Below are 21,825 nucleotides of genomic sequence, written 5' to 3' on the forward strand. Positions count from 1 at the left end.
TCTCTGTTTTTGGCAGTTTTTGACTGATTTTTTGACTTTCTGCAGCAGATTTTGTCTTCTATTGATCAGATTTTGGGTTATATTGCATGTGAACTCTCATTTTCTGCAGTCTGTGCTTGTGTTTTGGCTGTGTTTCCTCTCTCAATTCCATCTCTTCTCTACTTCTCTTCTTATCCTCTCCATATGGCTCCTCTGTGCACTTCCACTGATGATAAGTTACATGGACCTGATTATCTCACATGGAGTGCTGTCATGAAAGCTTGGTTTGTGCAGAAGCGGCTATGGTACATCGTCTGTGGAGCTATTGCTCGACCTCTCCGTCCTTCTCCTCTTCCTGAAGATTTTGATGAGGACAACCATGAGGAAGCGGTGCTCACATGGGACTCGGACGATGCCCGTGCTTACTCGGCGTTGTTTCGATGTATTTCTAAAGCGGTCTTACCGGCGGTTACCTCCTGTAGGACATCTCCTGAAGTATGGCAGAAGTTGCAGCAGATGTACGAGGTACCTTTCACCATGCGGGCCGTCACACTTTATGGCCAGCTCCAGCAGATGAGGTTTGAGCCGAAAGATACTATTCGGTCTTTTCTTCTTCGTGTTACGCAGGTACAGGACCAGCTTCGGCACATGCAATCTGCTCTTCCCGAGGTGCATCTTGTCAAGACGGTCCTCCACAAGCTCCCCCCGGAGTTTGATGGAGTGGCCAATGCTTTGCGGGCGCAGACATCATCGACTCCTGTCAGTTTTACACATATGACCTCGATGCTTCTTGAGCATGAGGCATTCTTGAGATTACAGGGGCGGCTTCCGGCACATTATGGAGGTGAGGCTTATGTAGCTTCAGAGAGGGGTAGCAGGCGGAAGAAGTCGAAGGCCCAGTGTTACCACTGTGGCAAGAAGGGACATTTGCGGAAGGACTGCAAGAAGTTAGCGGCTTCCAGGAAGAAGGAGCAGAAGACGAAGCGGGATGCTGACTCTACCGATGAGTCCTCTCCTTCATCAGACTCCGACTCCGATCCTCCGACCAAGGTGAAGTCCAGGGCGCGGAAGGGATCCTCTTCTTTGGATCGCGGGAAGGGCTTGGTGGCCCCTTCCTCGGCTACTTTCTAGTGGTGGTGATGAGGTCATCCCTCACGACTCTCTTGTGCCAGAGAGGGAGTGTGAGCGGGTGTTCAAATGGGGCAGCCGCGCCTCATCTATACTTTTATACAGGTGCACAGGTTCCAGAGAGGGACGTCCCTGACGCATCGACTTCAGTCTGGCGGAATCAAATCCTGGAGCTGGGATTGACATCCAGGTTCATGCTGAGTTGGTTATCTGACAGAGAGCGGGAGGCTTTCGTCTGGAGCTCACATGAGGGGACACTTTGGCGGTCTGGCCAAAGGCAGGGACTCCATGGTCACCTATGTTCAGAGGCATTTTTTACAGGCTGGTCTTGTATGCTACTGCGAGACATTGATGATGGACACAGAGACATGCTATGATCTTCTCTATTTTCAGGTGTTTGGTATGATTGACATCGACATCAGGTTCTCTCTGAGGCACCTTGGTGGTGGCTTGATCACCCACTGCTTGGGTATCCATGGTTCTACTTGGTGGTTCTATGTTGTATAGTTTCTGATCCCTTTTCATTGTACTATTGTATTGTATCAGATCACTCATGATCTAAGAGAGGGTGTTAGCAGAGTATTTGTCAGCTCATGTGTGAGTCTAAGCTTGATCTGGGCTGGGCATTTTTATTAGGTATTTTAGGTATTTTCTAGTGTGGCATTTTATGCCAGTGGAGCATTTTTATGCACCAGTCGGCCAGCATTAATGCTGTCCGACCAGCATTATTGCTCCCCACTTTTTCTGCCTATTTATACTCAGTGGCTCCTCCTGAGTCAGTCACATCATCTTCACCATCTGTAGACTCTGTGGAGAGAGGAGCCAGTGCCACTGCCCACACAGCCAGTGACTCACTGTTGTATGCGATTGTCTCGTGTTCAGATATATGGATTCCACTTTCCGTGCATACATCCGAGTTCTCATCTGTATCGTGTTCTTTTCTTCTCTTTTTGTCTTGTGTTTCAACAGTTTATTTCAGCACCGATGCTGAACAAATAACAAGTTCACCCCAAGCTGAGGGACATAGTATACATTGTCCAGTGAAGCTAGATCCAGACCCGTGTCAGTGGCAAAACTGACGCAACCTTGAGCTTGGATCTTGACCAAGGAGTTGTTTTCTACACGGACCTGCCCAACTGTAGGGGCTCGGGTACGGAAGATGTCCTCTATAGGAGATGTCTGAAAAACGTATGATATCAGGGGTATGAAATGCTATTTCAGATGTGACCAACTTTTGGGGGGGAAAAACAGGCAGGTAAAAGCAAAAAATGTGATGATTTCAGCCAAAAGGCTGTTGCCTGGCAGGGAGCACAAAAAAACATTGCGATTTCAGCCAGAAAGGTATTGCCTCACTGTCGCCTACCTTCTCTTTGCCCCAAATCGTGGAGAAACAGTTTCTTGGACTGCGCACATGGTCTGCTCAGCCTTCAGTCTTGACAGGAGTGCTTCAAAGTTAAACACTGAACAGTATGCTTTTTCCTCTTGTTTTGTCCCTCTCTCTTACTTTCACATGTGCTGTAGCCTGTAACTGCTTTTGTTTGTCTGAAATTTCAGATTGAATCTCTCTCTCTCTCTCTCTCTCTGTCTCTCTCTGAAGTCTGAGACTCGAGTGGCTGATTACTGCAGCCTGCAAATTTCTTGAGTAAAAGTCTGAAATTTCTGAAATTTCAGTCATTAAATTATTCAGGAATACTCTTTTGCCCTTTAGTATTGGTCTTTCAATCTCTGAAATGTCTTGTTCAAAGTCTGAAATATTTGAAATTTTCAGAAATTTCAGTCGTTAATAGGCTGAGACAGCTGTTGAATGCTTTTGCCCTTTAAATTGGGTTGAGAATCTTTGAAATTTCTTGTTAGAAGTCCAAAATATCAGAAATTTTAGACATTAACAAGTTGAGATAGCCATTGAACTTGTTTGCCCTTTGGTATTGGCTTAAAAATCACTGAAATTTCAGATTTTATAACTGAAATTGACATTTCAGCAAGATTTATTAGTTATTATGTTGTCATCTAATGAAGCCTCATCCCCATTCTTATGCATCAAACTGACACAAATGGGAAGAAAGAAAAAAGCGGAGTGGGAATTTGTAATAACTGTCAAGCAATGTGGAAGGAGACAATTACTTGCAAATGCAAGTGGTGTCAGCATACTTGGGATGGAGGCCTATCTTGCATAAGAGCCCACTTTCTTGGGCTTAAAGGTTTTGGTGTAGATAAATGCTCACAGCCACCTTCACATGTGAAGGAGACATGTCGACGATTGCATTTAGAAGCAGGATTTGTTGATCCTTTTGCAGCTATTGATGAGTTTGTGGCTAATTTGGGAGAGGGTTCACACTGGGAGGCAAGCATCGCATGTGCAAATGCCCCTAATGTTTCAGCTATAGGTGCAAGTGGTTCCGCTTTTTTTAGTGTTCAGCCATCAAGCTCCAAGAAGAAAAAAGTGGAAAAATCACAGGGAGCTTGGGAGAAGTCTTGGAATATGCAAGCAAGACACAATGCTGATGTTGCCCTTCACATGCTTTTTTATACTAAAGGCATTCCTCATTGGAAAGTGAGGAGTCCATATTTTTTAGACATGGTGAAAGCAGTAGGGGAAGTTTGGCCAAGCTACAAGCGTTCCTCTCACCACATGCTTCGCACAAAGGAACTTAATGATGACGTCAAATGCATTGATAGAGAGTTACTTGACATTCAAAATAAGTGGAAGAAATATGGATGCAATGTTTTATGTAATGGATGGCCTGACACTCATCGTAGACCCATTATTAATGTCATGGTATCTTTCATACTCATGGTTTTGTGTTCATGAAGGCAGTAGACACAAGTGGACAATATAAGTGAGGAGAGTACATCTATGAGATTTTAAAAGATGTAATCTTAGATGTTGGGCCGAAAAATGTAATGCAAGTGTGTATGGATAATGCAGCAAATTGTGTGGGAGCTAGACAATTGATAGAGGCACAATGGCCTAACATACTAGGTGTGCTTGTCATTGCTTGGATCTCCTTTTTGAGGATATCAGTCAATTATCTTGGGTTGCTCTTGTATTGGCTGATGCCACAAAGATTATCACTTTCATAACACGGAAACATATAGTCTTGGCTTTATATCGCAAATTCAGCACAAAGGAGCTCGTAAAGCCAGCTCAAACAAGGTTTGTTTACATGTTTATCATGTTAGTAAACTTACTAGATAAAAGATGCTACAATGACCTGCGACTTATGGTTTTGAGTGAAGATTGGACTGGGAAGAAAGCTTGCTGCATTGATAAAGCAATGCAAGTGGCTAATATCATTTTAGGGTTCACTTTTTGGCAGGATGTAAGGATTATTTTAAAGATATGTGCACCTATATTAAAGGTTCTTCGCCTTGCAGATAGGGAAGGTGCAACAATGGAGCTTGTGTATGAGTTGATAGATTGTATGATTGAGAAGATATAGGTCATTGAGGGTGTGGATGCTGGTAAATTGCAACAGGTTAAGGATCTTTGTGTTGATAGATGGGATATGTTGCACTCACATTTACATGCAACTGCTTATGTTTTGCATCCAATATGGAGATTAAAGAATCTAGGTGGTGATAGTGAAGTCCATGAAGGTTGGATGAATGTGATTGAGAGGTACACTCATGATGTAGCAAAGTAAGCCCTGCATTAGCTTGACAATAGCGAAGGCAAGGAGATGTTGATACTAGTATACTTGACTTTCAAGTCATCCTAGTTAGAGATTTTGAATTTTTGAAGCTCATGGTCAAGATTTATTTGACGGGTTCTATCCCGAGCCGCATAGCGGTTAGTCAAGTGTGCCCAATGCTTTGACGCTAAGTCAAAATGTTGAAGTTGAGACTGAAACTCAGGCAATAAGCTCTGCATCAACTCGACAATAGTGAAGGCATTCCTAGCCTTCCATTAGTAGACGACCTTGTATGGAACAAGTGCGGGATCAAGTTGGAGTTCCAACCCCTGCACAAGATCCCCTAGGTTTTGTGAGTTAACGACATGTCTCATTAAGTTCGATCAAGTTGTAAAGTTTGACCTGTTAAAATGAGTCTTGTCATTGAATGTATGCTTGGCGGAAGATGAGGTAGAATCATGGGGTATTGGGAATGTGGGGTAAGATGGTGGTGGTAGTGGTGGAGGTGTGTGATAAGGAGGGGAAAAAGGTGAGTAGGTAGAAATAAACTGAGTGTCCAATGAGTGCCGATTGATGCAGAGGCACTTGAACATGAATGTTTCGATAAGGTGCCAGTGGAGGTGGATGCACTGGGACATGTAAGCCCTGTCTAAGTGTTGGCTGGGACACAACATAATGTCTAGAGGGTCCATTTAGTAATGTCATGGAGGCAAACTGTGGCACCAACTAATCTACACTCCGGAGAGATTGGGGGGAATATCTAGGCTGCAATGATGTCAAAAGTGTGTGAGGAAAAGGTGGAACACCACTTGGCTGAGGAAGAGATGAGGTCGTAATGACTGTGCCTAAGTTTGAAGAATCCCCTGGTGTGGTGAATGAAAACACATGTGATCCTGTATGAGATGCAACATGCAGTGCACTTAATAGAGACTAAAAGGATGTGGCAGTGGAATCAGAGGGTGGGATGGAATGTAGATTAAATGGATTTGTGATATGTGTAGATTTGGAAAATAATGTTTGTTCCTTTTGTCCATTAAATGCATTAAATTGAAATGATGACGATGAGGATACACCTACTTCATTTAGACCTTTGAAAACAAAATTGTTGAAGGAAAAGAAGGGGAAGGAGTACTCACAGTTTCTTGTTTCAAGTGCTTACCTAGTCTTGAGTTCATAAAGAAATATCTATCTTCCTCATTACTCATAAACCAAAAATTGGAAGGGGAATCATCATTAATAGAATCTGAAATGGTAGACATACTTGGCACTAGAGAGAATAAGTATGAAGGCAATGGAGTGTACTCTGTGCTAGTTTCCACTTGCGGATGGCCAGTTGTAAGTGGAGATTCTGCTCTTCTTGCATGGTCAATAGATCGGTGTATAAAATCTAAAGGGTGAAATTCAGACTTACCTTCTATCTGTTGCGGGGCCCTATGCATCAAAATGAGATCCTACTCAGCTACAGTGATCTTGTAAGGTCGTGGAACTCCATGGTAGTCCAATGTCTATCCAGCCATGTTGGGGGCTTGTGAAGCAAGTTGTGATGCCCACTTTGACTCGTTCCTTGATGGATTTAGCTCGGATGTGAGAAGTAGTAAGGAAGTAGCTTCTATTGTTCCTGCTTTTTGTGTAGAACTTTCATATCAAGGCCTAGGTTCCTCTCAGAGAACTCGGCTCTAATACCGTATGAAGAAATGCCCTAATACAAACACAAATAATAGCATACGACAAAGCACATATTGATAGAAGAACACTGTTAGGATTAGGGTAACTTAGAGACAATGAACACAGAGAATGAATGGAGTGATATGACTACTGAATATATAATGTTCATGTAGCAAACATACTATGCAGTGAGTGAATACTGAACCTCGAAGTCCTGTATCTTAAGGATCAAGGCAGGGGTAATGAGCTAGAGAGTGTGTTGTATTCCGAACGGATCTTGAATTGTAGTAAAGCAACCTCCGAGTGTCGAACAACAGTAAACACAGCCTATGTGCGGTTGGACTTGATGTAGACAGTAGTCTAGAGAAAGTGTTGTAAATGTAGGCTGAAGAGAGAGAAACTGCAAATGCAGGCTACAGAGAGAGAAAGTGCAAACACAGACTAAGATGATGATGGCGGCAGCTGGAGGAGAGAAAAACAGTAGCGACAGCTGAAAGGAGAGAGAAAAATCGGCAAAGCGGTAGCTGGGGCTTGCAAGCGCAGCAGTATGTTGACATGGTAGGTTGTACGACAACTGGATGGGTGGACAATAGTAGTCGCCTAGTTGGAAACAACAACAAAATGATGATGGAGGGTTGGAAACAGGCGCCAGATGAGTGACGACTGCAATGGACAGCTTGGATTGCAATGTCCTTCGCGAATGGGGTGCGGGCAGCAAGCTGAAAACACGTGGAACTTGCAAAAACGAGATTAAGGATGAATGGAGGGCAACATACCTATTTATAGAAAGTTTGGTTCCTACCAAGTGGGTTTGTGCTTATGGGACACAAACACTCTCTAGGAATTCATTTCTTTTAAATAAAAAAGGTTGCTTCCTTAATTAAGCATGTTTTGGGGTTGTTTACGTGAAGCTAGTGCATTTTTAGCTCAACATATTGATCTTCACTACATGTTACCTTACAGGTGGAACATCGGGCTTCCTAGGTTGATCTTCTTCTCTCGCACTCCTTTTTGGGCTTGAGAAACCAAGTCATTGAGTACATGTCCCCATTTCATTCTTATTTTGGTTTTCATTTACAGCCTTGGGAGAGTCGTGGCACCACTCTAGGCAATTTGTGCCTAGAAATACGGCATTGACTTCCCTCATTCTACATCCTACACATTCATTTTTTCCGACACTGTCACTCTCCTCCATACTTTTCTCTCCTTTCTCCATTATCTCCATTGCCGGTTCACATTCTATGAGGAGGACATTATAGTTCGTGGCTTTTGCATCCATCTCCACGTGGCATTTTGCAGCCTACATCATGTGGCATCAACCCTCCCAACCTGGTGTCATCATTAGGCTTCATTTGTAGCAGATTCAGGCTTGTTTATAGCAGGTTACATCCTCCTTATCAGCCCTACAATCTGATACTTGTATTTTTGTGTTTTCTTCACTCATGAAGGGCTGCCTAGCTGTAGCCACTTATATGGAGAGAGATCATTAGTTATTCTTGTGTTTTCTTCTCTAGTTGGTTGCCCAGCAGTCGCCTCAATAGTAGCCATAGTGTTGAAGAGATTTCAGCATATCCTTCATCTTTGATAGTTCTCGAGGATTGTGTTTCATTCCCTCTTCTATAGCTACTTGTCCTTTCTTTGGCTCACATTAAATCTCGGTTTGCCTGGTGACGTGGCACCCGGTCACAGCCAGTGATAGTGCAAAGCCCTCCCTTTGGACCAAAAGGATATGATGTTGCTGCTGCCAAGAGTTGAACTTGTGCCTCTCAGCTGATAGACAAGCAACTTACCATCTCACTTGTGCGCGCGCAATTGAAACATATTGGAATTTCTAAATTTATATATAATAAAAATGAATGTGACCCCTAAAAAGTGCCGGGTCATCGACACGTGGCCTGACTGTCTATGGGCGATAGCCCATAGCAGGCCGATATATAATGTCAGCCCCTTTCTTTCATCCTTAAGCATTTACCTTCGATATCAAATTGTGAGAGGATTGCGTTTCGCTCCCTTCATTGTGTAGATTCCCTGTTGCTGCCTAATTCAAGTAGGACAGTGTAGTTATTTTCAGAGCATCTCCTTTGTTGTATTAGCTTGATTTACGTAGCATGATTCAATGATTTATCATTTTTTAATTTGCTTTTTCTTCTTCTTTTTTGTTTTTTGAGTTTATCTTCTCTCTTATGTTTGCCGTACATACTCTATGTGTCTCCCTGCAAATCCTACTCTCTCTTTGGTTGCTTTCACAGTAGTCATATTTTGACATGTGTTTGGCATAGAGACCCCCCCTCATTAGGCAAAGGTACATCCTCATCAGAACAAGAGGGCTCGTCCGGCTCAGTACCCCCTGAAGACACTTAAGGGGATGAAGGAGTAGAAATACTCAATGAAGGAGTCGTCGTCGTCAAACGTGAAAGGGGAGGAGTTGCAGACAAAGATGGGATGCCAATGGGTAACTTGGAAGGAAGGGGAGGGGGATTGATGGTTGTTGGGGAGGGGTTGTTAGTTAAAGAACTACATCCAAAAGAGTCATTATCAATAGGAATATTCGAGATTGTAGTCTCGGTACATATTACATTCTTGCTCGCTCGTATTTTTTTAAACTTAATTAATGAATAAACCTTATTGTTCAAAAAAGAAAGGCTATCCTAGAGAGAGTTAGAAACTAGGTGGGGGTCCTTATACCTGCCCTTTTTGGTAGGTCACCCATCCTACTATTGTTTACGCCAGTGCACACTTAATTGGAAGTTTTCCATAATTGGGCTAGCCATCTAGCCCCCAAAAGCCTTAGGGTGATGGATGACCTCCGGTCTATTCAATTATGGAAATCTTTCTCCATTTGGCCTAGGATTCAAACCTAGTCCCAACTCATTGCCGCTGCACTCATAGTGAGCTAGTTTTCTCTAGCAATTGTGGATTGTATTTCCAACACTCCTCCTCAAGCCACACCTTGGTTGACTACTGTGCCATCTGCTCCATCTATTAGGGCTACTAGATATGTGGCACATGGATAGCCTCTGTAGCCTTTCTCCTTCACTACTCTTGAAGGATTGGTTGATTGGTCTGCTAGTTACTCACCTATTGCACTTTAGGCATCCATTCCTAGGACATCCATTGCATCTTCTAGGATCACTTCTCCACCTTGCTATACACAATGGTGGCCACACATACAGCCTTTCTCTTTTTAGACTAACACTGCATACTTATATACTCATTGCATTGTACTTAGCTTTGCTTTATTTTACTTTATTTTTAGTTTTGTCTTTTAGAGTAGGGCTAACATGCAGGCTTGTACTAGTCCTCCTGAGATGGAGAAAGGAGATACGTGTCTTCCCTTTTGTGGTTCCATCTGCTTGGAGTTTTGCTCTTCTACGAGCATGGAGGTTTCTCCTCCTGTGGTGGATTGTGCAATATCTCTCTTGATGCTATCATGGTGGTGACTTCTATCCTTGCTCCTCTAGTAAGGATGCTTCATCATTTTCATCCACATGGTTCTCGGTATCACATGAAGATCGACATCCTCAAGCTTCTCTTCCTTCTTCGGCATCAATATACAAGTTGAGAGGGGGTTTCTACCCTTCTCGGTATTCTATAGTTTTCGGCACTTGTCTTCGATGTTGGCCTCCCCTTCCCTCTCCATCGTACCTTCACCTATGCATTGCATGATTTCATCATCGTTGTACTAGGGCGCTTGGACAAGTGAACAATTTTCTCACTGTCCAAGTGGCACTTGTTGTATGAGCATTCTTCAACATGTAGCATACTATGCATCCCATTGTGTAGAGTACCACTAGACGGATTCTAAGTTGTTTCCACCAATAGATTACACCACCATTCTTCTTCACATGATATTTCATCACCTTTTCCTTGTCATCGATATCCTCGAGTGGTTGGGTAAGCTTGTACTATCTTGTGATGTGTTGGTGGGTGTACCATCCCTACTCTCATCTTTTGGGTCATTGTTACTTAATCGATTGCTACAAAAAAAAATCTTTTAACGAAAAAAAGAAAATTCAATGTAGTTTCATTTGCCTTTGTAGGGCTTGGTAGGCCATTGGTGGCTGACGAGCATCCTTTGTGCAATGCTCTATTCTCTCTGGGGTGACTACTTGGACTTCCTTGGTAAGATAACCATTGCCTTTGTAGTCTTGATAGGCCATTGGGTAGTCGATGTGCACCCTTTGTGTGGTGCCTTGGTTGCTTTGGGATGGGACACCTTGGGATAAACATTGCAGGTCTTCCCTTTTAGGCTCAGTTTTGGGCTTGAGAGGGGGTGCTAAGCTAAAAGATGCTTTATAGTTGATTATCATTTTTAAATAGCCCGAAAACATGCTTAATTAATGAAAAATACAAATTTGGTGCATGGTTGGAGAGAGTTTAGTGGTCCCCCAAAACCCTAATTTATGGGGCACCCTTCAACATCTATTAATAGATAGGCTGTCCACCATTCAGCCTTATTCTTTTGTGCAGGTTTCTCACTCTACTGTGCAGTTTTCAGCCATCAGCCACCTACCATCTATTGTCCAACCATCATCGGCTGTAGCCCATCATTATCCAACCCTAGGTGTCTTGTTTTCAGCCATGGCCTTGTTGTTTGGAGATCTCCACCTGATGCGTCATCATGGCGCTTGATTAGCGTGCGTTTTCAACATCTGGTGCCAAGCAATAGGTTGTTGCCATCTCTCCAACTAGGCGATTGCTGCAGTAGCTGCGTTTTTGCTGTCCAGTAGACAATCTACATCTGCAAACACCTCTTTTGTTGTTGCCTCAGTTCCTTGACACTCTGGTGATCAACGTTTGGTGTTTCCCGCACTCTGACACGCTAATTGGTTGTCACAACACTTGGGATTTGTCTCATGTGGACGTCACTCTTTGACATTGCATTGCTTTGCCCTTGGGCATTCTGTACACTCTTATATTCATTTACAACATTCATTCACTTCAGAGTTTCTTCTCTTTGTGTTTGTGTTTGAGTTTTGAGATTCGGCATTTTGCGTTTTGCATTTAGGGTTTGAGTTTTGCTTGTCTCTGTTTGAGTCTTTTTGTTTCAGTCTTGGTCGTACACGCTGTGTTTCCTGAGTGCAAACCCTAGCATATCTTCACACATTGTCCAATCTGATACCGTGCTAGAAGTGTGCAACAATGGAAGCATAGACAAGTGTTGAAATAATCTGTTGAACACAAGATAGACAACAAAGAAATCAAAAGAACACAAAAGAACAGTGCAAAGGAAGAGAACTCAGAGATGTGCTCGAGAAGTGGAATGCATATACCGAACATGAGAATGACGTGTACAACAGTGAGTCATTGGCTGTGTGGGCATCGATATTTGCTCCTCTCTCCAACAGGAAGTCCACTCAGTGAATGATGATGATTGAATGGGAGGAGGAGCCACAGACTAAATAGGCATAAAATAGGTTGCGTGGGCACGGGTGCTGGCTCCTCTGTCCTACAAGAAGTCTATGTGGTGAATGATGGTGACTGAATGGGAGGAGGAGCCACATATTACTTTTGCTATGCCAGATATGGGCTGTTTACACTACTATTTGGTCATTGAATTCATGCAAAATCAGGATGGCATCATCATGTTGCAATTGTAGTATGTGGGTAAGATTTTGCATAGGTTTATTATGCAAGATTGCAAGCCTATGTGCACTCTTATGGAGCCAACGCTCAAGCTGTCCAGGCATGATGGTGAAGAGATGTCTGATGTTGCAATTTACAGCCAAGGCTGTCTTATTTATCTTTGCAACACATGTCCTGATATACAATATGTAATATCTCAAGTGAACAAGTTTATGCACAACCGCAAATAGTACATTGGCAAGTTGTCACGTGGATCTTCAGATATTTGCAAAGTACTTAGTCATATGCTTTATTATTTCCCGAGGGGAAGACTTGCACTTATAGGCTTACAGTGATTCAGATTGGGCTGGTGATTCAGACACTAGGTACTCTACTAGTGGACACGTAAATTGAAGTGCAATCTATCGTTTTCAGCTCACACACACACACACACTCTCTCTCTCTCTCTCTCTCTCTCTCTCTCTCTGTGTTGCAGTTATATATGCTTAAAGATTTTGGTGCTGAAGTTACACTTATGCTTGAAGGTAAAGTTGAGGTCTTGAGAAATACATGGTTCACTTTGAGACTTCTGAAATGTATGCCAACTCCCTAGTTATTGTTAGCACATGTCTTGCATCTTGTTTCAGCTATCTCTTGGGATGCCAAGTTGGGGAAAAATGTCCTTGGAAGTTTGAGTTAATTCACTGTGGCAAGTTGTTGTGGACAACTTAAAAGGATGCCAATGACAAGATCTTGATACACTCTTAGTGTCAAGAAGGGAAACTTGTTAGTAGTATTTCTATGGGACGCCATAGATCATTTGGTTTGTTAGTCCTCCGGTTGTGATGTCTTTTAGTTGGCGCACTTAGATATATACAAAGAGGTGCTACCACCTTATCGTGTTGGCTACAATGCCAATGTGTGACATGCTCTATGAGAAGTCTAGCTTTTGTGATTGGGTGGTCTGTTTGCTTAGATTTCATGTCAGTAACTTAATTTCAGTATCAGCAAGTATAATGTGTGACCCATATGTTGTCTTGTTGTTCACTGTAATTTCTTTTACAGCTCAATGTCTGATTTAAATTTTACATTTTGCTCAAACTCATGTGCATGCCACCTTGTTTTAGTTGTGCGGTTCTTACTCAACATTTTAACTTTTAAGAATATTTGGCAGGCAGCTTTGTGGTGGTAAATGAGGGGGAGCGTGAAAAAGCTTTAGAAGCAGGGAGTAAAGTGACTGGAATTATCAGCCAAGTTCTATATGAGGAGCAAATACGTGCATTGAAGAGAACATCTGCTTGGTCTCTCCTCACCCTTACGCCTCCTTTCTTTGCAAGGTTTTCATGTGAAATCAATGCTCTGAATGAGTTGATGCTTTCTATATTTTTTGTGGAGAGAGAGAGAGAGAGAGAGAGAGAGAGAGAGAGAGAGAGAGAGAGAGAGGTGTGTGGTGGGTAACCCTGTTCGCGACCTAGGGTTTCTGCAGCGGTCATCTTCCCTGCGTTTCCTGGGCAAGGCTTTGGCTGCCCTGTTCACCAGCCTGCCTGGCGTCCTGCTTACTGCAGCATGCAGTCTCAGTTTTCCTGTGACAGAGACAGAGAGAGAGTGTGTGTTGACCTGCGTGCTGCAGCCTGTGTAGACCTGCTTCACCCTGCAGGCAGCTCAATGAAACAGATTCTGATCCTGCCCATTTACCAGTGTACCCTGTACACTCTGTGTGACTCTGCAGGCAGCCGCGTTGCTGCAGCCCTGTTGTGACCTGGATCTGCAGTCGTGCAGAATCTGCACAGAGAGAGAGGAGAGTGGCTAATATGCAGGCGTCAAGTGGTATTGATGTGGCTTTTCTTGACCAGCATATTGGGCGTGGGGATGAGAAAGAATCGGTTGAGCTGGATGGTGGCTCTTTGGCTGAGGATTTTGGTCAGTTGTTGATGGAAGGGGATGAGATGTGAAAACGGCATAAGATGATGGTTGATGAACTGGTTTTGTGTGCTTTGGATTTCCCTCAGCAAGGTGTTTGTATTTCTTTCTCACAGGCTGATGAGTCTTTCTAGTTCATGCTTGCCACTGCCAACAATCTTATGTTTGATTATGTTCATGCTAATAAGGGTAAAGCGAGCTCTTTATTAGAAGGGATCATGTGGTTGTTGTCATGGGAACTGATGTAGTTTTACAGCAGATTGCTGCCTTTCATGAGAGGGCAGCCATCCTTTATTTTACGGGCAAGACTCCTTTGATTGCTTGGATTTGCGCTTGGCTGCAGTCCATGTTGATGCATGTCATGATGATGTTCTTGGGCAAGTGTAGACTCCTCTCGTGGAAGAGATTTATGATGGACTGAAGGGGTTTTTTGAGGTCCTTTTTCGTACTCCAGATGTGCGTGCTTGCATTATGCAACATATTCCTTTGTTTTTGGATGGTTAGGCAGTCCATGTTGATGCGTGTCATGATGATGTTCTCGGGCAAGTGCAGGCTCCTCTCATGGAAGAGATTTATGATGGACCGAAGGGGTTTTTTGAGGTCCTTTTTTGTACTCTAGATGTGCGTGCTTGCATTATGCAGCATATTCCTTTGTTTTTGGATGGTCAGCTGGTCCATATAGTCCCATGGAGGCTTATGGCTGAGTTTCAAGAGGTTCTTAGGTAGGCATGTCCAATCTAGGTGGAGGTAGTTAATTTTCTTGCAGATCTTTGGAGACTTTTTCCTTTGGTTTTGAGACCCCTTGGCGAGGTGTTGTTGGAGTTCCATTTGGCCTTCGGTAATAGGAACATGGCTTGTATGCTTTGCGACACTGGGAAATTTTGGCCTACTAAAATTCGTTTTGAGGTCCTTGGGTTGCAGACGTTGGCTTTTGAGCTCAAATGGGGGACATTTGCTGGACACTGCTTTTGATGTGGCCAATTGGGCCATTTTATATTTACATGTGATAGTAGGCTTGAGGTTTTGCAGCGTTCTTTAGACCCTGACATGGATATGCAAGAGCGTGATCTCGAAACTTTGACTTAGTAGCAAGATGTTGCTCCTGCCTCTTGCCTTGCATGGACATGATCAAATTCGTTTTGAGGTCCTTGGGTTGCAGACGTTGGCTTTTGAGCTCAAATGGGGGACATTTGCTGGACACTGCTTTTGATGTGGCCAATTGGGCCATTTTATTTTTGCATGTGATAGTAGGCTTGAGGTTTTGCAGCGTTCTTTAGACCCTGACATGGATATGCAAGAGCGTGATCCCGAAACTTTGACCTAGTAGCAAGATGTTGCTCCTGCCTCTTGCCTTGCATGGACATGATAATGGAAATAAGGATGTTTCCTAGGTTGGTATCGAGTGTGAGTAGCATTCTACTGGTCGAGATCTATCTTCTCAAGATGATTCTTGGATCACTGTGGTTAGATGCAATGCTTGACATGAATCTCGTTCGACTCTTAATCATCCATCTCCTCATCGTGTTTCTTAGACTTTTCAATGCAGAGATAGGGGTTTTTACATAAAACCTCAATCTTCGCGTGTACTGGTGTGGTTGATAAAAGTGCTTTTGATTTTATGCTTTGATGCTCGTGGGAGGCTTTTACCCCCTCGGGATGTTTACCGTTCTTAACAAAAGCAGTTCCCTTCTCATGCTTTGATTGCTAGTTTGCAGAGGACGGATAGTGAGATGGAGAGATTTCAGGCTGCTAAAGTTATGGATGTTAAAGGGAAAGCTGGGATTCAGTAGTTCTCTCTCTTTTTGTTTATCATGAGGCTTGCTTTATGAAATGTTAAAGGCATTTCTTTTGGCAGTAAGTAGTATCAGTTGTGGAGAATTGTTTTTAGTGGTAATTGGGATGTTTTTTGTGCCGTGGAGCACAAACAACATGCTTTGGCAAGTTCTTCTAATGTATATAAGGATTATACAGTGTTTTTTAGTGGATAGGTTTCACATAAATTTGGAGTTATGTTGGTTGTTCAATCGTAGCATATTTTTGATCTTGGAAATCATATGTGAGAGTGAGGTTCTGTGGTTGGTGGGTGTGTATGCTCCTTCTATTACTCAGGAATGTTGTCAGCTTTGGGATGACTTGCATTGACTTTCCATGTCTCGTCAAGGTTTTGTCTCACTCGGTCATGGATGGTCTTGAGCGTCAAGCTTGGGATGCATTGGTAGCTGTGTCTTTGAAACAAGACATGTGGTCTTGGATGCATTCTTCATAGTTTGGATGTACTTGTCGCTCTCTTTAGCATTCAGATATGTGGGCTAGACTTGACAGGATATACATTTGTTAGACCGATTCTCTTTTTCCAGTAGTGATTGATATGTGGGTGGAGCGACAACATGTCTTGTTAGATCACCACTCTTGGTCTCATAGGCCTGTTCAAGCCTTTAAGACTCTACTTGGTTGTTTGCCTCTGCTTTTCAATAAATCTTTTTTACTGCAAAATCAATTTTTGGAGTGTATCTAGCAATTGATTGCTTCTTTTAGCTCGAGGGTTTTATTTGAGGGTATGGAAGCATGGTTATTTTAAGGGATAATGCATGTGTATTGTTCCGACAATATGGGATTCAGCATGTTTTTTCTTTTCGAGCTGAATTGCAGCATTCATAAACTTTGTTGGCTCACTTGTGGTCTCTGTATCAGTCAGGGATACTACTAATGACTTGGTTACATGCATTGAATGGTTGAAATGTAGAGTTTAATCTCTTCAAGAGGAGGAATATGCTAAATACAAATTGTTGGTCTGAGCGGAAGCTTTGCATGATAATAACTGTCAATCTCATCAGTTTTTTGCTTGCTTACGTCAGAAATATGCTCGGGAAAATATAGTGCATTTGTTGGATGAGCAAGGCGATATGGTTAGTGAACGTGTCTCCATCATTCAAATGTGTATCGACTATTATAAATCTTTGCTAGGTCCATAGGAGATTCTTTCTGAGGCTGTTTTCTCTGCTCGTTGATACATTTGTGACTTGGTTTGTAATTAGGTTAAGCCTGAATGGGTTGATTTGATGGAGGCTGATATCTTAGAGGCTGAAGTGGAGGATGTGCTGTCCCATTTACCTCGTAGGAAAAGCCTTGGTTGGAATGGACTTTCTAGTGAGCTGTTTCCAGCCCATGTTGAGCAACTTAAGGACCCATTAACTCGCCTGTGTCAACAAATCTAGAATTTTGGTTTGATGCCTTTTGATTGGAAGATTGGAGTGATTTGGTTGTTACCCAAGGTTCCTTCTTCGATTTAATTAAAACAACAGAGATCCATTTTTGTTATGGATTCTTTGTATAAAATCTTTTCTAAAATCATTGCGAATAGATTGTAGAAAGCATTTTTGCACTTGGTTCATCCACGTCAATATGGTTTTATTAAGGGATGAAATATTATGCATAACATTTTGAGAATGCTCAATTGGGGATTGATTATGCCAAAGCCTTTGGCTAACATGTTTTAAAAAGGCATTTGTTCATGTCAGCTAGTGTTTCTTGCAGCAGCTGATGTCTACCATGGGCTTTGGTCCTTACATGACTTCTCTTGTTGATACCATTAGTCAAGGTGTTGTGGCACGCACTGTACTTAACGGGGTGGATTATTGATGATATTGCTTTGTCTCGCTCTCTTTGGCAAGGTTGCCCTCTCAATCCTTTGCTATTTGACTTAGTCACTCACCCAATGCTCTCATTTTTGGATAAGTTGGGTGATCAAGGCCCAACTCTTCTTGTTGTCCAAAATGACCAGCAAGTCTTCAAATTGATTTGCCCCTTGATTCACATTGTCAATTGGCCTCCACCTACTTTGATGGAGATGGAAAATGCCCAAAATTCATTGATTTGTTGGTCCCTCCACTGAATTTGACTAAAAATAACTTTAGCCTTGTTGAATCCAAGTCTTCAAGCTTCCAATTTTTGGCACGCTTCTCGAAGTTGTTGCTAAAACCTAATTTCTGCTTTGCAGATGATTTACAACAAATAAATCTGAAATTTCTCAGCGTTTTTGTGATCTCAATGCTGTAATCTTTGGAGCAAGGTTGTAGAAAGACTAGGAGATGAGAGAGAATGTTGAGGAGAGAGAAAATTGAGACTTTCTTTGTGAAGAACTGAAGAAAATCAATTATTTATTGTTGTTGTCTTGTCTTAACAGCTCGTAGATGCAAAGAACTGAAGAAAATCAGTCATTTACTGCTTTTGCTCTGTCTCAATAGCATGTAGATGTTATTTGCTGTTGATTAGTCTTCTCTTGCCCTTGACTACCTTAGAAGGTTTTCCAATGGTTACAAATCAGGTCGGCAGTATCTCCTCCCTCTCTCTTGTAGGCTGAATACACTAAAATGATACTCTCTAGCCTCTAAAGACGTTTCTCAGTCTTGCATGGGCATTTTTGACAAGTGGCAGCCTTTCCAAATGGTTTTTCAAGCATTATCCATAATTAAATATAAATTTTCAGTCTTTAAATATTAAAAATTAATCTAATAATTATTTCAATGCATTGATGATAATTTGACTGGCCAATAATTAAATTAGCTAGGTAACTTTCATTTCCGAGTGTCTCTGTGCCATCTTTGATCATTAGATTGGTATTAGATACCATTAAACGTCACTTCTCTAGTGTCACCAACCGACACTTATGGAAAAATGAATGAACTAGGCCAACAATTGACACTAGATATCACCAAGTATGTAACTTATAGGAACTTTTGCATTTGACATTCTACGATTTCCTCGGGTCTCAGGCTCGTAAATTTACTCTAACTCGAGTTACACATGATATGTGCAATATTTACTTAACCATGTGATTAAAAATTAATCTACATGTTAAGTGAGGTTTCAAAAATACATGTTCTTACGACAGTCTACTTGATCAAGCTTAACAAGGTTGATTAAGAGAAAGAAGTGGGATGAGAACATTCTTGGATAAAGGAATATACCGGTGTCTTCCCAATTGAATTGACAGAGCTTCCTCCCAAAAGGGAAGTTTAAGCTTGTCCCAAGATATGGACTTATGACAAAGCAATCTTCTCGAATGTCCATTTCCGAAGCCATCAAATTTAAGAAACTACTCAAGCAGTTGTTAGACCAAGGATACATTAGACCAAGTAATTCACTGTGCAGAGCTCCGGTCTATTTCAAAAGAAAAAGAATGGTATTTTTCTTCTTTACATAGACTATTGTGCTCTAAACGAAGTGACGTTAAAAAACAAATACATGATCCCGAGGATCGATGAGCTTCTTGACAGGCTTCAAGGAGCGAAATCCTTACCAAATTAAGATCAAGGAGAAAGACATCCTAGAGACTGCCTGTTGCACAAATTATGGACATTATGAATTTACTGTAATGTCTTTTGGGTTGTCTAATGTCCTAGCCAGTATCCACTGGGGTAGATGGGACAGCTGCACAAGGCTATCCCGACTATGTAAGAGGAGTGGAGGCAGTTGCAATGGTCTATTGTGGTTTTTTAAGATGAAGACCCTAAGCCTTGGTACGACACTCCTTGTCCATATGGATTGATCTTTGGCAATGTGTGCAAAACCTATTTTTCTTAAGGAGTTGTTGCCATATGGATTTTGTTTCTTTGGTTCCATCGGAGCAAGGAATGTCACCCTTGTTTGGCTTGCCTTTGCATCTTGTGAATTCTTGCCACCTTCAGTTTTCCCTTGTGAAGAAGAGACAACCAAACCCCTCTCTAAATAAGAATATGTGGAGGATTTCTTGTAGACTTCATCGTCAGCAAACTTGGTAAGGCAAGAACTGACACTCCAACTCATACAAGGTTGGCAATCGAGGCAACAAGATAATGTGCTAAATGAAATGGAAGAATTTTTCAGGTAGCTTATTTGAATAGAATGTACCTTGATCGCTGTTTAACTTCGGGGAACTAGTAGTGGCAAACTCAATGAGTAACTGCGGAAATTCGGCCAACTTGAGTTTTAGATGATTCCCTTCCTTAATGGAAAACTCATGAAGCTCAAAATTGAGATTGATATATCAAGTGTGATCTCTTGCCACATAGTAGTCAATGAGGAATCCAACACTCAGATGCAAGTAAAAATGTTATAACTAAGAGTGGAACTCAGGAAGCAACCCGTACATTAACTCAACTTCAGCTCCGGCATTGTTGCCTTTCCATTGACGGATGTGATCATGGTGAGCTAATGGAGTCCCACCATAGGCTCTAGACCAACGATGAGGTCCCAATGACCCTGAGATTCAAGCGCTTGTTGTATGAAGTTCGACCAAGTAATCTTATTCAACCCATTAAAACAAGTTTTTTCCCTGCGTAGGAGTGACCCAAGGAACGTGTGACAATGTACCATAGCAAAGGATGGAAATTCCTGTTTCTGGAAGGTCGATGAGTGTGGATGTGTTTGTCCAAGGGTAGTGAGGGGGATGCCATCATGGTTGTATCAGGCTGAAAAGAAGTGCTCACTTGTGGGTATGTGGAAAGCACAATGTTAAAGGGCAATGTAGCGGGGTGCAAAGGGGTGAGGGTAGGTAGAAGATGGTGTGGAGAAAGAGAAAGTGCCAGGAATGGAGATGGAGAATCCAACTCCTAGGGTGCTAGATGCAAAGTGGAGTGCAATTTGAGGTTTTGAAATAGAGACGAGAGGAAATCGAGATGTTGATTAAAAATGGGTGGGATGGAAGGGATTTGAGAAGAGTAGTTTGCATGCTCAAATGAAATAGAAGATATAGATATACCTAATGAAGCATGTCTACTTCAAGAGCGCCCTCTATTGAAGTTTACATACAAAAAATCATCCAGATTCTACATATCAAAAGGGGAAACAAGAGAGGGTTTTGAGTCATACGATTTAGAGGAGTTGTACGAACTTGATATTGGGCCTAGCTGAGATGAAGAAGATGGATCACCAGTCATCCCAAATGTCCTATGTTCTCTACAATCAAAGAGGTGGCTAGCCTCACCAATTGGTCTGGATAGTGTAGCAAAGCTGGTAGAAGGGTTGTAAGTTGGACTATACTTGATACACAAGTACTCCTCAAACTCCTCCTCTATCATAAGACTAAAATCTAGAATAGGAGGAAACAAAGAAGGTGAAGGTGAAGGTGAAAGTGGGGTGTCATCTTCCTCACGGAGTTCATAATGCCTCCTTGGGGCCTCCAATGATGGAGAAGCTTGATCAGACATCGTAGGGTCCCAAGAAGAAAGTGTTTGAGAAACTGTGATTCAGTTACGAGTTGTTCATATGCCTTGCACAAAACCAAGCCTTCACAATATTTGCATGATACTCTTTAGAAGAGCGTGATTATGATACTATGTGAAGAAACTGCTAGGGTTTGCACTAAGGAAACATAGAGTGTACGACCACAACAAAAACACAGAAAAAAATAGTGCCATGAGAAACTCAAACCCTAAATGTAAAACTTAAAACTCAAACCTCAAAACACAATAATACAATGCATAAAAAACTTTGGCCAAAGAATGTTGCTGATCGGGTAATAGAGGTATGGTCCCTACTCCACAAACAGAGTACGGATATACAACTCACACCTCTACTTATCGGATGAAAGTTTCAATGTTGCTCTATAATCTTTAGCAAGCTTCTAGGATAAAAGTATTGGACTTTGTAGCCACTCTTTTTATCTCCACCATTTTCTTAAATCTCTAGGACTCCTCTTGAGAATATAACATGTTTGACAAGATGACTTTGTAGCCACTTTTTATCTCCACCATTTTCTTAGATCTCTAGGACTCCTCTTGAGAGTATAACATGTTTGACAAGATGACATTTTGTGTGTTGAATGGTGTGCATGTATGCACAACTTTCAAAGACTTTGAAATGGGAAATAACATGCCTCTTGCCAAAGAATGCCTCATAGGGAGTCCCCTGAGGGATTGCCGCAGCCGAGCATTGATTGAGGATGTACACTACAATG

General features: G+C 42.1%; 1 protein-coding gene and 1 pseudogene across 2 annotated transcripts in view; both read left to right on the forward strand.

The window, feature by feature from the left end:
- The window catches only part of LOC148026808 (Nucleic acid-binding, OB-fold-like protein), a 53,605-nt gene that overhangs the window by 5,361 nt on the left and 26,419 nt on the right, over nucleotides 1-21,825 (forward strand). The window contains exon 3 of one of the 2 annotated variants that reach the window (XM_087691340.1): nucleotides 13,144-13,306. In XM_087691340.1, coding sequence (XP_087547466.1) covers nucleotides 13,144-13,306 — 163 coding nt within the window. The remainder of the gene's footprint in view (nucleotides 1-13,143; nucleotides 13,307-21,825) is intronic. The other variant, XM_087691339.1, reaches the window with a different exon arrangement.
- On the forward strand, nucleotides 3,209-4,547 carry LOC148026809 (uncharacterized; annotated as a pseudogene).

The sequence above is a fragment of the Lygodium microphyllum genome, chromosome 13, assembly GCF_053477565.2.
Source record: "Lygodium microphyllum isolate KBCC chromosome 13, Lygodium_microphyllum_v1.1.10, whole genome shotgun sequence".
Taxonomy (NCBI): Eukaryota; Viridiplantae; Streptophyta; class Polypodiopsida; order Schizaeales; family Lygodiaceae; genus Lygodium; species Lygodium microphyllum.